At 36.8% G+C, this 12,488-nt stretch overlaps 1 protein-coding gene across 5 annotated transcripts in view; it reads right to left on the bottom strand.

The window, feature by feature from the left end:
- Positions 1-738: 738 nt before the first annotated feature.
- Positions 739-12,488, bottom strand: part of ret (ret proto-oncogene receptor tyrosine kinase) — a 63,214-nt gene continuing 51,464 nt past the window's right edge. For 4 of the 5 annotated variants that reach the window (XM_056257046.1, XM_056257044.1, XM_056257047.1 and 1 more), the window contains 17 exons: positions 10,360-10,598; positions 10,062-10,257; positions 8,912-9,111; positions 8,159-8,441; positions 7,889-8,020; positions 7,651-7,761; positions 6,679-6,789; positions 5,696-5,952; positions 5,412-5,559; positions 5,178-5,285; positions 4,863-5,077; positions 4,660-4,782; positions 4,434-4,504; positions 3,861-3,998; positions 3,481-3,580; positions 2,296-2,443; positions 739-1,317 (listed from right to left, as the gene is read on the bottom strand). In XM_056257046.1, the coding sequence (XP_056113021.1) occupies positions 1,160-1,317; positions 2,296-2,443; positions 3,481-3,580; positions 3,861-3,998; positions 4,434-4,504; positions 4,660-4,782; positions 4,863-5,077; positions 5,178-5,285; positions 5,412-5,559; positions 5,696-5,952; positions 6,679-6,789; positions 7,651-7,761; positions 7,889-8,020; positions 8,159-8,441; positions 8,912-9,111; positions 10,062-10,257; positions 10,360-10,598 (2,738 nt within the window). In that variant the 3' untranslated portion in view covers positions 739-1,159. The remainder of the gene's footprint in view (positions 1,318-2,295; positions 2,444-3,480; positions 3,581-3,860; positions 3,999-4,433; positions 4,505-4,659; positions 4,783-4,862; positions 5,078-5,177; positions 5,286-5,411; positions 5,560-5,695; positions 5,953-6,678; positions 6,790-7,650; positions 7,762-7,888; positions 8,021-8,158; positions 8,442-8,911; positions 9,112-10,061; positions 10,258-10,359; positions 10,599-12,488) is intronic. The other variant, XM_056257045.1, reaches the window with a different exon arrangement.

Here is a 12,488-nt window from a genome sequence, read left to right as displayed (position 1 = left end):
TTGTTAAAAACAAACTATGGTGAACAAAATAACCTATAATTAGGACACTTTTGAAAGTCTGCTTTGAAAATCAACCCACTTCCTTTTTAGAGTTGCATTTCATGTCTTTTTTTAGTTGTATTTTTTGTGTTCGTGCTGCTGCTCCACTTTGTGTACATGTCAGGAAAAACTTTTATTGTGTCTGATTTAAATAAATCTCCCCATTCATAGGGGAACAAAACAAATTGAGTGATCTCAGGCCAATTTAGTGTACAAAGGGTAGGCTATTTGGGCTTGCTTTTCAGATCATTCATTCATTTTGTGGTCACACAGTGTATGAATCATGAATTGACAGATGTCATAACATTTTAATCTTTTTATGTAAATAATTATAATTATTCTTTCACTCTTTCATAAAGTCTGATAATGAAATAACAAACACAGAAATTAAACCTTGACATCTTCAAACAGTTTTATTTATTGAAATGTATTGTTTTGACAACATAATGAGGAATCACACTCAGCTTTATGCATTGTAGGCCTAGTTATTGTTGAACAAATAATGTCTTTACAAGGAATAAAAATTAAACCACCATATGACATTAAATTAAACATATTCATACTCTGTTACGGGAAATATTCATAACTCGTAGTTAGCACAAGGCGAAATATGAATATTTAAAAAACAAAAAGTAATTGTTTCTGTCATATCCTGATGCATGATCAAGAAGAAACAAACTTGGCTTCTTCCCCCCCCCCCCATCCCATCCCATCCCATGTCCAGTCTTTGAGGCAAACATCTGCAGTTGGTGATGGTAAAGAAGCTCCCTTTAATTCCTGGAGTGGGACCAAGATTGTCTCGGCCATGCATTTATAACTGGTGTTCTCTAACAGAAGCGGCACAGGCACTTAAACATGGACATTAAACTGTACAGAGTCATGCAGTGACACAACATGGCCAACAGGGCCTTGTGGTAACAATCGCCTATGAGCTGCTTGAAGCATGTTTTATGCAATTCCAGCCAATTTGAAATCTTTTACCACCCTCCCATCTTCAACACAACAGCAGAAATAAAAGGGAACCGACTTTATCATCATACAACATATATACAGTATCATATAAATATACACATCTCCCCACCCCCCACGTCTTTTCCACCAATGATTTTGGTTTGCGTTTTTAACTATCGAGCGTGTCCACAATTTTTGCGGGAGAATGCAAAGCCATCCAGTTTGCATAAACACTATCATTGGCATATCTTGTAAAGACAGGGTTAGTGGCATCAAGTCTGTTGAGAGGTACCGGGCTCTTCTCTGGCCAGTTCGGGTATGACATGCCTAAAAACGAGAACATATCATTTTTCTGCACCGAGGAAGCATTAAGTCTAGACAGTAAGGCTCTCAAACCAAACTCAGCTCAGCTTTTGAACATAATTACATAAAACAGCATGAAATCATTCTTTGGTCCTTTTTGAGTGCTTTTTGGTCATTCATGTCAATATTCCACTGTGGTGACATCATACAGTATATTCTATGACGTCATCATGACATCAGTATTGTGGCTCCTGTTGTCTTTGGCATTCTATGTACATGCTTTTAACTGAAACATAATCGGTGCTCTACTAAAAGGTTGTGTGTGTGTGTGTGTACTCCCAAAAATAATAGACATCAAAGAGCCCATGCATAGAAACTGTCTTACTGCTGGCCATTTTATTGCTTTTTTATTCTACTATTAATGCCATCATTTTAGGGAAAGCTAAGAAAGTCTTGCATATTATGCTCTAAAAGAAGAGTTTAATTCAAAAGCCTTACTGATTTCAGAATGGACTCCATCTACTTTAAACATTAATTTTCTGTAATATGTTCAGGATATTACAGAGAGCGCACATCCAGGGCACACGGGACCTGTTTCAAATGTAAAATTCAACCTAAAGCGCTGCAAACCAATAAAAATTTCACATATGATGTAAATCTTAAACACATCTTAAAATATATTTTTCTCACTGAACATAGTACATTTTAAGTTGTGTCTATATGTGTAAAAATTGATTTATTTTTTATAAATATTAATAATACTTGGAAAATTAAAAATAATATTTCAAATAATAGAGTACATCGGAAGCAGGTCCAAATGAAACATCTGATCCCTAGATCCAGACACTACAGCTCTAACTGAATCTATAAAACACGAGCAGTATTCATAAGTCACTGGCAACCATGCCGTTAGCACAATCACAGCACTTCCTATGGAAGGCACAAACAAAAACTGTTTTTGTTCCCTGTATTAGAATCGAGTAAATGCATGGGAAATTCTACCATAGAGCTTGTTTTCAATCCAAGTGGAGGGGAGGGTTCGAGGGAGAGGGGCGTTACTACAGTCCACTAAGGGTGTGTCCTCTTCAGAGAGGGAGTCGTCATATAGCAGGGCGTCTGCTGGTGTGGAAGCCGCGAGATCCAGATAGTCCTGATGAAGTGAAACAGAGTTATTAAATGTTATCACATATTTCATAAATTTTTTTTTTATAATTCTTGAGCAGGATTTGCATTATGATGACATTTGTCTTTATTCACTAGTGAACATCCCTCACTAGACAGTAGATTTTCAAATGATAGTAATTGTGAATTGTTAGCATAATAAAATGTATGATAGCATATTAAGTATAAATAAAGTCAGTTTGACATTTAATTTATTCTAAGTTATAAGTACATTCGGTTATGATGGTTGAAAATGGACGAAAACCTTTACTCTCTGCAGGAGGGTTCTTCTGTGTTCATCCATTGTTTTACATTATGCCTTACCTTGAGGAATTCTTCATCATTATAACAACAAAAGAATAAACATACATTGCTGTTTAAAAGTTTGCGGTCAGTAAGATTTTTTTATGTTTTTGAAAGAAGTCTTGTATGCTCACTAAGGCTGCATTATATGATACAGTAAAAACAGTAATATTGTAAAATATTACAATTTAAAATAACTTTTCTATTTTAACAACTATTTACTTATACTAACTATTTGCTATATATTTCTGTGACGGCAAAGCTTAATTTTAGGCAGCCATTAGTCCAGTCCTCAGTGTCACATGATCCTTCAGAAATCTAATATGCTGATTTGTTGCTCAAGAAACATTTATTATATTTATATAATATATTATATTATATTTGTTGTGCTACTTAATATTTTTAAGGAAATCGTGATACATTTTTTCAGGATTCTTTTATGAATTGAAAGTTCAAAAGAGCAGCATTTTTTTTTTGTTACATTATGAAAGTCTTTACTGCCACTTTTTAAAAAAAACAAGTCTTACTGGCCTCAAACCTTTGAACAGTATTTTATGTATAAGGTAATAAGTGTGTAAATACTTTTGAACTTGCAATGTTTAACTTATACATGTGAAGTCAGGTTCAACTCAGGTTGTCATTTCATCCGGAAGTGTTTTGATTTGCTTGGATTTGTGCCTGTGTGTGACTGTATGTGAGAGGAAGCGCTCATTCAGTTCTTACTCGGCTTTTCACCATCATCTTCTCAAGTTCTTTGCTGATGTCTGAGAAAGTGGGGCGCTTATCTGCCTCTTGTTTCCAACAACGAAGCATCAGATTGTACCTACATCACATAACAGAGCATTCATCACCTGATACACAACATCTCTGATTGTCACACCTAAATAAATGATACAAGTGAAATTTAGAAAAAAATACACACAAAATAAGTAAATTGTTGTGTCCATAAGATTGCATAAGACATAATGCAAAATTTTAAACTTAAATGTTAAAATGTTATAATCTATCCCATGATGACATGGCGGTTTTGGAACATAATTTGTTCATTCTGCTCTTAATTCTACAATACATTCAACTGATGACATGATGGCTGTTAAACACACATTTCATCTGTGCAGTTCTCCGGTTTCTCCATCCTGTAGCCTGTCTTCAGAAGGTTGAAAAGCCGTTCCGGAGCAATGCCTGGGTAGGGGTTTCCACCCAGAGTCACAATCTCCCATAAGAGGACACCAAAAGACCAGCTAATGAAAGGAATTAGAGAGAGATTGTATTAAAAAGTTGTCATGGAAGAAATCCCATTCCAATAAACGAATTCTTCAAATGTAAAATATGAAGTGGTGATTGTTTGTAAAGATATATGTTAGCTACGGTTAAGGCCCGTTCACACCAAGAGCGATAACTATAAAGATAACCATAATGATAACTATACTAGCGTCCATCAACGCACAATATCGTTCTGTTTTTTTTCATCAGATGGCAAAATCATTCTGAAAGGGGGACTATATTTCGTTCCTCTGTGCCGTTATCTGGTGTGAACTCTGTGGCGTCAACTCTGCTATTCTTTTATATTTAGAACAATTTTTAGAACTACTTCTTTTTCATCATCGCTACAGTTATCGTCCTTGGTGTGAACGGGCCTTTAGAGTTTACGGGTGTTGCATGAAACCATAACTTACACATCGCTTTGTGTGGTGTAGATGTGATCGAACAAAGACTCTATAGCCATCCATTTGACAGGAATACGACCCTAGAAATTGAGAGCACATTATGACAAAGTCTAACACATGTATAATTGCATTAAACCATATTTTATTTTACAGAATGATACTAATATTCAATCATCTCTGAACGATAGAATATAATAAGTTTGATGTAGTTAATTAAACTGAACAAAAGTATCACCTTGCTCCTCTTCACATATGAATCTTCCTCATAGACATCTCGAGATAAACCAAAGTCCGATATTTTCATCTTCCTTCCCTCTGCCACTAGCACATTCCTGGCAGCAAGGTCTCTGTGCACAAGCTAAAGACATTTTCTTACATTATAACATATCTTTAAAATGTGATATTCTGTGATGGATATTCCCGAAACCGCTGACATACCTTCATTTCAGCCAGGTATTGCATTCCTCTGGAGATCTGCCATGCAAAGGAGATGAGGTCACCCATAGTCAGAGCTCTCTCATCTGGGTTTTCCAAGTAGCTTGAGTTGCGGTTGGCATCATTGCTCATGTAGCTTGGTCCAACTTTCCGGCTCTCTCTCAGGAAGTTCCGCAGTGAGCCGTACTTGGCGTATTCAACAATTAAATGTAATGGACCTGAACAGAGGAACTTGTGTAAGCACAAAGCAAAGCAAAAACAAATGCATGCCAAATTGAACATACAGTTGTTGTTGTTTTTTTAAATAAAATGTCTTACCATCCTGGCTGCAAGCTCCATACATTTTTATTACATGAGGGTGATTAACCTGCTTGAGCAATGTGAACTCTGACAGGAGGTCTCGAAGCTCACTGTGAGATGCATTTTCTGTGGTGAAAAAAGATGGATGCTTAAAAGTCATTATAGACAGATTTGTCCAACACATCCAGCTTTTAAAAAGTGATTTGATCAAATGCAAAACTGCATCTGCACCATGGATTTTCAGTTGCATACCTTTTAACATCTTTACAGCAACTGTAGTGTATCCAGCTTTTCCTTTGAGCCGGAAAGCTGTGGCCTTCACAACCTTTCCAAACTCTCCCTCTCCAAGAGTCTTACCCAGCACTAGGTTTTTTCGTGGGAACTCCCACTTTGGATCTTCCTGTTAACAGAAATTATTAAAAAAAAATGGGTACTCTTCATCAGAACAGAAACAATCTCATTAATGCTAATTTCATTAATCAGTTAAAATTCATATAAAAACTGAAAACTAAGTGAAGACACTGAGCAATACATACGGGTATTTTGAAGGTGTCAATGGCCACTTGATTCTCCATGGAATCGAGAGAAGCTCGACGAACGTTATTGGCTGAGTAACTGATTGGGTAGGACTGGGCCGGCCGGCGGAACGTCATTTCAGCTGAGGCGATGGGCGGCTTAGGTGTGCTCTTGTGATAACGGTGGATAAAGTACGAGGACAGGAGGATGGAGACAATGAAGGATAGGAGGACACCAGTTGCAATGACGGTCTTGCACATGTCATCACAAATAGCTTCTGAAAAACAATTAGAAACAAAACATTGCAATTTTTTTTCTTTCTCTCTCTCCCTCTCTTTCTATATATACACAATTCTTCTGCTCAAACGTTTACATGCCCCTTGCAGAATATGCAAGAAGTTAATAATTTTTTACAAAATAAGATATCATAAATAATGCATGTTATTTTTTTATTTTGCAGAGTCCCGAATAAGCTGATTCACATAACAGATGTTTACATATTGTCCACAAGACAATATAAGTGAATTTACACAAATTAACCAGTTCAAAAGTTATTAATCTTAATCTCTGATCCTAATCCCTGTGTCTTTACCTGGATGATCAAGGACTGCTTTTATGTTTTGTGATAGTTGTTCATGAGTCCCTTGTTTGTCCTGAGCAGTTAAAATGCTCACTGTTCTTCAGAAAAATCCTTTAGGTCCTGCATATTTCCTTCTAGATTTTCTAGCATCTTCTGCATATTTTAATCCTTTCCAACAGTAATACTTTTGAGATCTGTCCTTTCACACTGAGGATAATTGAGGGACTCATACACAACTATTACAAAATGTGAAATCATTCACTGATGCTCAAAAAGGCAACACACTGATAAGACACGGGGGGTGTAAACTTTTTGAATTGAATGATCGAGGCAAATTGTACTTACTTTGACTTCTGGGAAATGGAAACATATCTTATGTAGCTTCTGATGAAAAATTGTATAAAAAAAAATCATATAGCTCACCTTCCGATTCATCCTTTTCACAGAAGCACTTTCCTGAAAAACAGTAGCAGGTCCCATGTCCAGCTTTGATTCCATACAGGTCCCTCTCGTAACCCCCAATTATGGGCTGACCTGACAAAAAGATAAAAGAAAAAATCTTACACATCAAATATTTTTGCTATTTAGTTATTGCTATTTTTTATGTAGACATATCTATAGCTAGTCCAGACAACAAGAAAATTTAAGTTTATTTGTCCTCAACTAGGTTGAAACAACTGCACTAGGTTTTTTGCTGGCTTTAAATATTTTTTAATTGTAGTAAACTAAACTTAACTCTTTCCCCGCCACAGCTAGCATTTTTTAATCAATTTCACAAAATGTTCATGCCCCGAGAATATTTTGTAGATGATTTAATTTTTCTTTAACTTTAGGTGGTGACATACGTTCTTATTGCTTTATTAAGACACATTGAGGCAGGCGTAAGATACCTTTATATGTGCTTGTTATTGCAACAAATGTAATTGTGTATTGAAATGTATTGCTGTGATTTAAATTTGCCATAATTTAAGTCTAGTCAAATGTAATTTACAAATTAGTATTCTAGTACTAATACATTCAAAATAACTGTGTATCGATTAAAGCAGCTTTGCAGCTTCAGTTCTTAAAAGTTCAGCTAATTAAAGTGAAGTCATAACTCTCCAATTTAAGTTCAGCTAACTAAAGTGAAGTTTATGTAACTATCCAATTTATGTTCAGTTTTCATAACTAAATTTAACCAGGTCAGATTACTTTATAAGTGTCAGATAGACTTTTCTAAATAAGTCAAACTCAAAAAGCCCATGCAAAAAAAGAAACAATATATGAGTTGAGTCAACAAATTTTTTTATAGCGTGGTTGATGCACTTCCTAAAAGCACAACTGCAGAATTATGCTTAACTTGACAGTAATATATGGAAATCCACAAAGCACAATACAACTTTAAATTTGACTCACTGGAGCAATCCTGAGGACATATGGATATGTTTTTGCTCTCAATGGCATCACAGTAACCATCTGGACACGTACGGAGGTCAGGGGAACAGGTGGAGTATTTTTTAGATATTCCTGCAAAGGTAACACAATGACAAAAAATGTGTCCTTTCGAATGATAAAAAACAGCTCCACAGTAATATGGTAAGTGCAGTGAATTTGATTCTATGCCACTTTAGAAGTCAAGGGTATTGTGGGTAACCTTTATCTTTGCCTTGTCTCCACTGGCATCTGCCTGTAGGGGCTCCCAGGCCTCGAGACGCCTCACACTCCCCTCGCTGCCTCTTCTCTGCACAAGCCAAAACCCGCAGCTCATCCATCCTCATGAGATCTGCTACACGGCACAGTCAGATAGGAAAAAGCGGAGCACAAAATCACAATCCCACTAGCACCTGGATCAACACTGTTGCTTTCACACCTATGGTTCATGACCGGTTTTCATGGACATATTCTTGCAAACTTTTGACCTTACCTTCACCCTCAAAAATGATGACGAGCTGAGTCTTGGGCTGAAACTTGTTCTGCTGCTCCTGAGCAATAACCACGTACTGCAGCTCTTGGCACTCTGGTCTGCGTAACACCTCAGTGTCATTCACATAGAGCACACCGGTCTTTTCATTTGGGTTCTGTGCAAGGCTAACTGCCATGTAACACGACTGAGCATCAGCAGAGATGTTCCTGTCTGCGATCTCTAACTGATATGTGACATCAATGCCCTTAAACTTCAGACAGTTGTCCACACATACTTCTCCAATCTAATAAAGACACAAATGACACATAAGTGGGGATCATCTGGAGTAATATGTGAAGGGAATTGTAATTTCACTTATTATATGAAAATTGTCAAATAAAATAAAAAAGCACAAACAACAACAAAACATAATTCCACATGCACTTGAAAACAGGGGTATCGAAATGTATTGATACAAGTGAAATGTGATTGATTTAGTATTTCTTGTCACAGCAATAGGGATTAAAAAGCCGTATTATGTTATATGTACCGGTACTGAATTTGTACCAGCTTTGACATGACATTTCATAAACTCTAAGCTTACCTAAAATGTTTCTTTTCACTATATAAAACAGTGTTCTTTTGCGAAGACTGGTATTTTCTTCAGGAGTCTGTTTCTTTAATATTTAATATTGTGTATTTTAATATTTATAATAGCACTTCTCTACTCCTGCTTGCACATGTTCAAAATGAATAAAAACATCATTAAAGCACCTGGGAGTATGTCGTTGCTTTCTTTGAGACAGTGAAGAAGTAGGTGATATTGGAGAAGCGAATAGGAACCGACAGGATAGTCACATTGAAATGTAACAGCACTGTTCCCTCGGGGCCCGGAAAAGTGGTGTCATTGACCAGGTAGTCCAACTGAAATGAACGTTGCTCCGTCACAGACAGATTCTGACTGAGTTTTAGCTCTGAGGGCAGACAGAATAAAGCACAATGCTGTATATTATGTTTAAAAAAGCTATTCAATTATTAAAAGTGCACTCAGTAATAGTTTCATCGGCTCAAATGACAGTCGTTTTGGACTTATAGGTCAAATTCATACAGCAACAGTCCTGTATTTCAGAGCTTTAAACAGTTAAGGATGGAATACACTATGCATGACTGAACAAATTTCAAAACACTAGGCATCAGAAACTTCATATACAAAGAAAAGCTGAAGGTGCATGACAAATGAAAACAATATGTGATCTAAAATCAGCTCAAAATATCAAACGTGTTTAATATCCTCAGACTGGATGGAATCAAAGTCTGAAGCTAAACTACACATCACACAATACATGATTTTCTTTAAATCTCAATTATGACTGGACATATTCTGCAAAGTGTCTCTGAGTCGACTAGCGTTGACTCCTCCAGACTGTAAATCAGGGCAAGAATCTGGAAAAAAATTGTGTAGTGTTTTTCAGCCTTAGGTTCACAAACAGTTTGTTTATTAAAGAGAGTGACAACTGCATCTTTTAACTGAACACACACCTGTAAATTTTCAGGACTCACAATGGCGTTTTAGTTTTAGTGAGTGGTTTCGGCCATTTACAGAGACGATATGAAGGTTTTAGATCAGTCAGTTGTGCGGTCTGCAGCAACTAAAATGCTCCGCTCTCCACTCAGGAGGTATAAAAGCTGATGTAGGTTAGTTACTATTTGGCGGATCCATGGCCCCAATTAGGCGATCCACTCCATATAAAGTTAAACTACTTTCATTAGGCTACTGGAGGCTTCATCGCATGTATGTGTACATGGTTTTTCACATTGTCAAAAAGTTTTAAATTCAAATTTGAAAAAAAATAATTTTGTAACAAAAAAATCAATAAGGAAAAATTACTCTGTGCAATGTTAAAACTATTTTTTTTTTACTCACTGTATTCATGAACCGTCCCACGGACATTGCCAAAAATGGCCCTTTCTTCCCTAAATTTGTGTTCAATAGTAAAAGTGTTTCTGATCCAGGAGTCATTCGTCATTAAGGTGCCCACCAATTTGTTTTGAATTTGGTTTGTGGGATAAACAGGCGTTGTGTCCCTGTCATATACAAACAGAGTTCCATAGACAGTACCCTATAAAAGAAAACAGATTACCATTATTAACTCACTCTCATACTTCATATATAAACTCAAAAAGTCTCCCAGATAGTTGTGGTTACAGTGCCTGATACACACCTCGCTGCGGTTGAATTCTATTATGATGTCCTCACTGTCAGTCCCATTCACGTAAGGAGGATTATCATCCTCATCATAGATGTTCAAGTGCAGAGAAGTAAAGTACTTCCACACCTCTTCTTCTGTCTGTACCATACACACAATATCCAGATGGTACACTTCCTTCTCCTCACGGTCCACAGGTGCAGTGACCACCAGTTCTGAAGTGGAGCTGTCGACCGCAAATGGAACTGGAGATTCTGAATTGAATACAAGCAATAACAGAAAATTAATCTCACTGTGCTAAGACAGATCAGACACATAGCTATTTGTTATATTTGACAAATAATCCACAATACCCCTCACCAAACGAGCACACCATGAGGTAGAGTTCTATGGAACTACCCTGAACTGCAGCTAACACCATATTCTGTTTACCATGGTAACAAAGACAAATCTTCAAAATAAGACTGGTTTACAAATCAAAGGAATGTAGTTTCACTCTAAATATACCATTTGTCTATACAGTCCATCCTAATCCTACAGCCTCTCTATATATGAACACTTGAAATATGAATAGTCATGTATCCAATCGTCCTATGTAATCATGTTCTTTTATAGTGTTTTGTGTATTAATCTAAACTCTTTGAATGAATGTTTTAGCCTTACTTAATCAAGATCACATGTATACCATGTTTGGTATCTATGAGTTTCTATTTTAAATTCCTGAATGATCATTTAAATCAGTGGTCTCAAACTCGCGGCCCGCGGGCCATTTGCGGCCCGCAGGGTGATATTTTGTGGCCCCCTACTTGACATTAAAGTTTAATGTTAGTGCGGCCCGTCGTTGCGTGTGCCGCGTTTTAAAAATATATATATTTTTTTATCCCTTATGGGCTACCATAGATAGTCTCGTGACACGTTGGGTTTGTTGTCAATAGTTGTCATAGACAACCGCGAAGTACAAACATACTGCGCCTGGAAAAAATGAGCGCGTCACTTAAATTATGAGCGCGCTTACCGCGCGCCTACATTTGAAATAACGAACTTGAGCGCGCAAAATATGTGAGCGCGATATGTGAACGGCCCCTTGGCGAGCTGCCACCAATCAGACCACGAGCTACTGGTAGCTCGCGAGGGACGTGTTGGAGAGAGACCCTGCTCTAAACCAATGTGAGAATAATCATTTTGAGCTTGTAACATGTGTCCAACAGGTTGATAAGAAGGTTTGCTTTGATTTGTGCAGTCAGTAATTTGAGACACTATACATGTGTAGAAAGAATTCAATAAGACGGGCAGACATGACTGCAAATATTTGTATTTCAAAAGCAATAATTGTTTTTCTAAGTATAATAAAAGGAAATGTGCCTTCCAAAAAAAAAAAAAAAACATTCAATATCATTAATGTGTTGTATAAAGAAAATAAAAAGGACATAAGCAAATATAAATATCACAAATATGTGTTATAGACAAAGAAAGTTTGTAAAATGAACTTCAACTGTCAGAAGGACAGCTCATGAAGAACCAATCATGTACAGAAAGGAATGTTCAAATTCAGAGGAACAGTTCAGAAGAAACGTTAATAATAAATATTGAGAAGATTGGATCAGTTGTGCTCCTTTTTTGGAATACTTGAATACTATTTTTTTGTGGAATACTTGATGCGGCCCAGCCTGACCCAGACTCTACCTCCAGCGGCCCCCAGTTAAGTTGAGTTTGAGACCCCTGATTTAAATTATATGTTGATACCTATCCAGCATATTAGTATTATAAGAATCTTTAATATTTTCTCAAAGCAAATTCCATATGCAAAACACCCTGCTAGAAGACCAAGGATCATAAACTTTCCCTTTCAAAAGTTTAAGATACCATTGGCTCACTGACCCACAAGAGGTGTGACATCCTTACGGTTTAAATACCACTGATCACAAGATCACAAGGATTCTGAGAAATGCTGTTGTGATGATGACGCTGAGCTATAGAAGTTCTTTCTCTATTCACCAAAGATCCTCTGACTCAAACTGGTTCTCTCTCATCAAGACAAATTCAGCAAAGATCAACTGGAGCCTCAACAAACTGCATCAATACACTTTTATTCAAATGGGTGAGACATGCAAGTATCAAACTTTGTCCCATTATTTCACATTAAG

The sequence above is a fragment of the Rhinichthys klamathensis genome, unplaced genomic scaffold, assembly GCF_029890125.1.
Source record: "Rhinichthys klamathensis goyatoka isolate OS25496 unplaced genomic scaffold, OSU_Roscu_1.1 h1tg000135l_1, whole genome shotgun sequence".
Classification (NCBI taxonomy): Eukaryota; Metazoa; Chordata; class Actinopteri; order Cypriniformes; family Leuciscidae; genus Rhinichthys; species Rhinichthys klamathensis.
The sequence above is the reverse complement of the archived record's forward strand: the minus strand, read 5'-3'. Positions and strand labels throughout refer to the sequence as shown.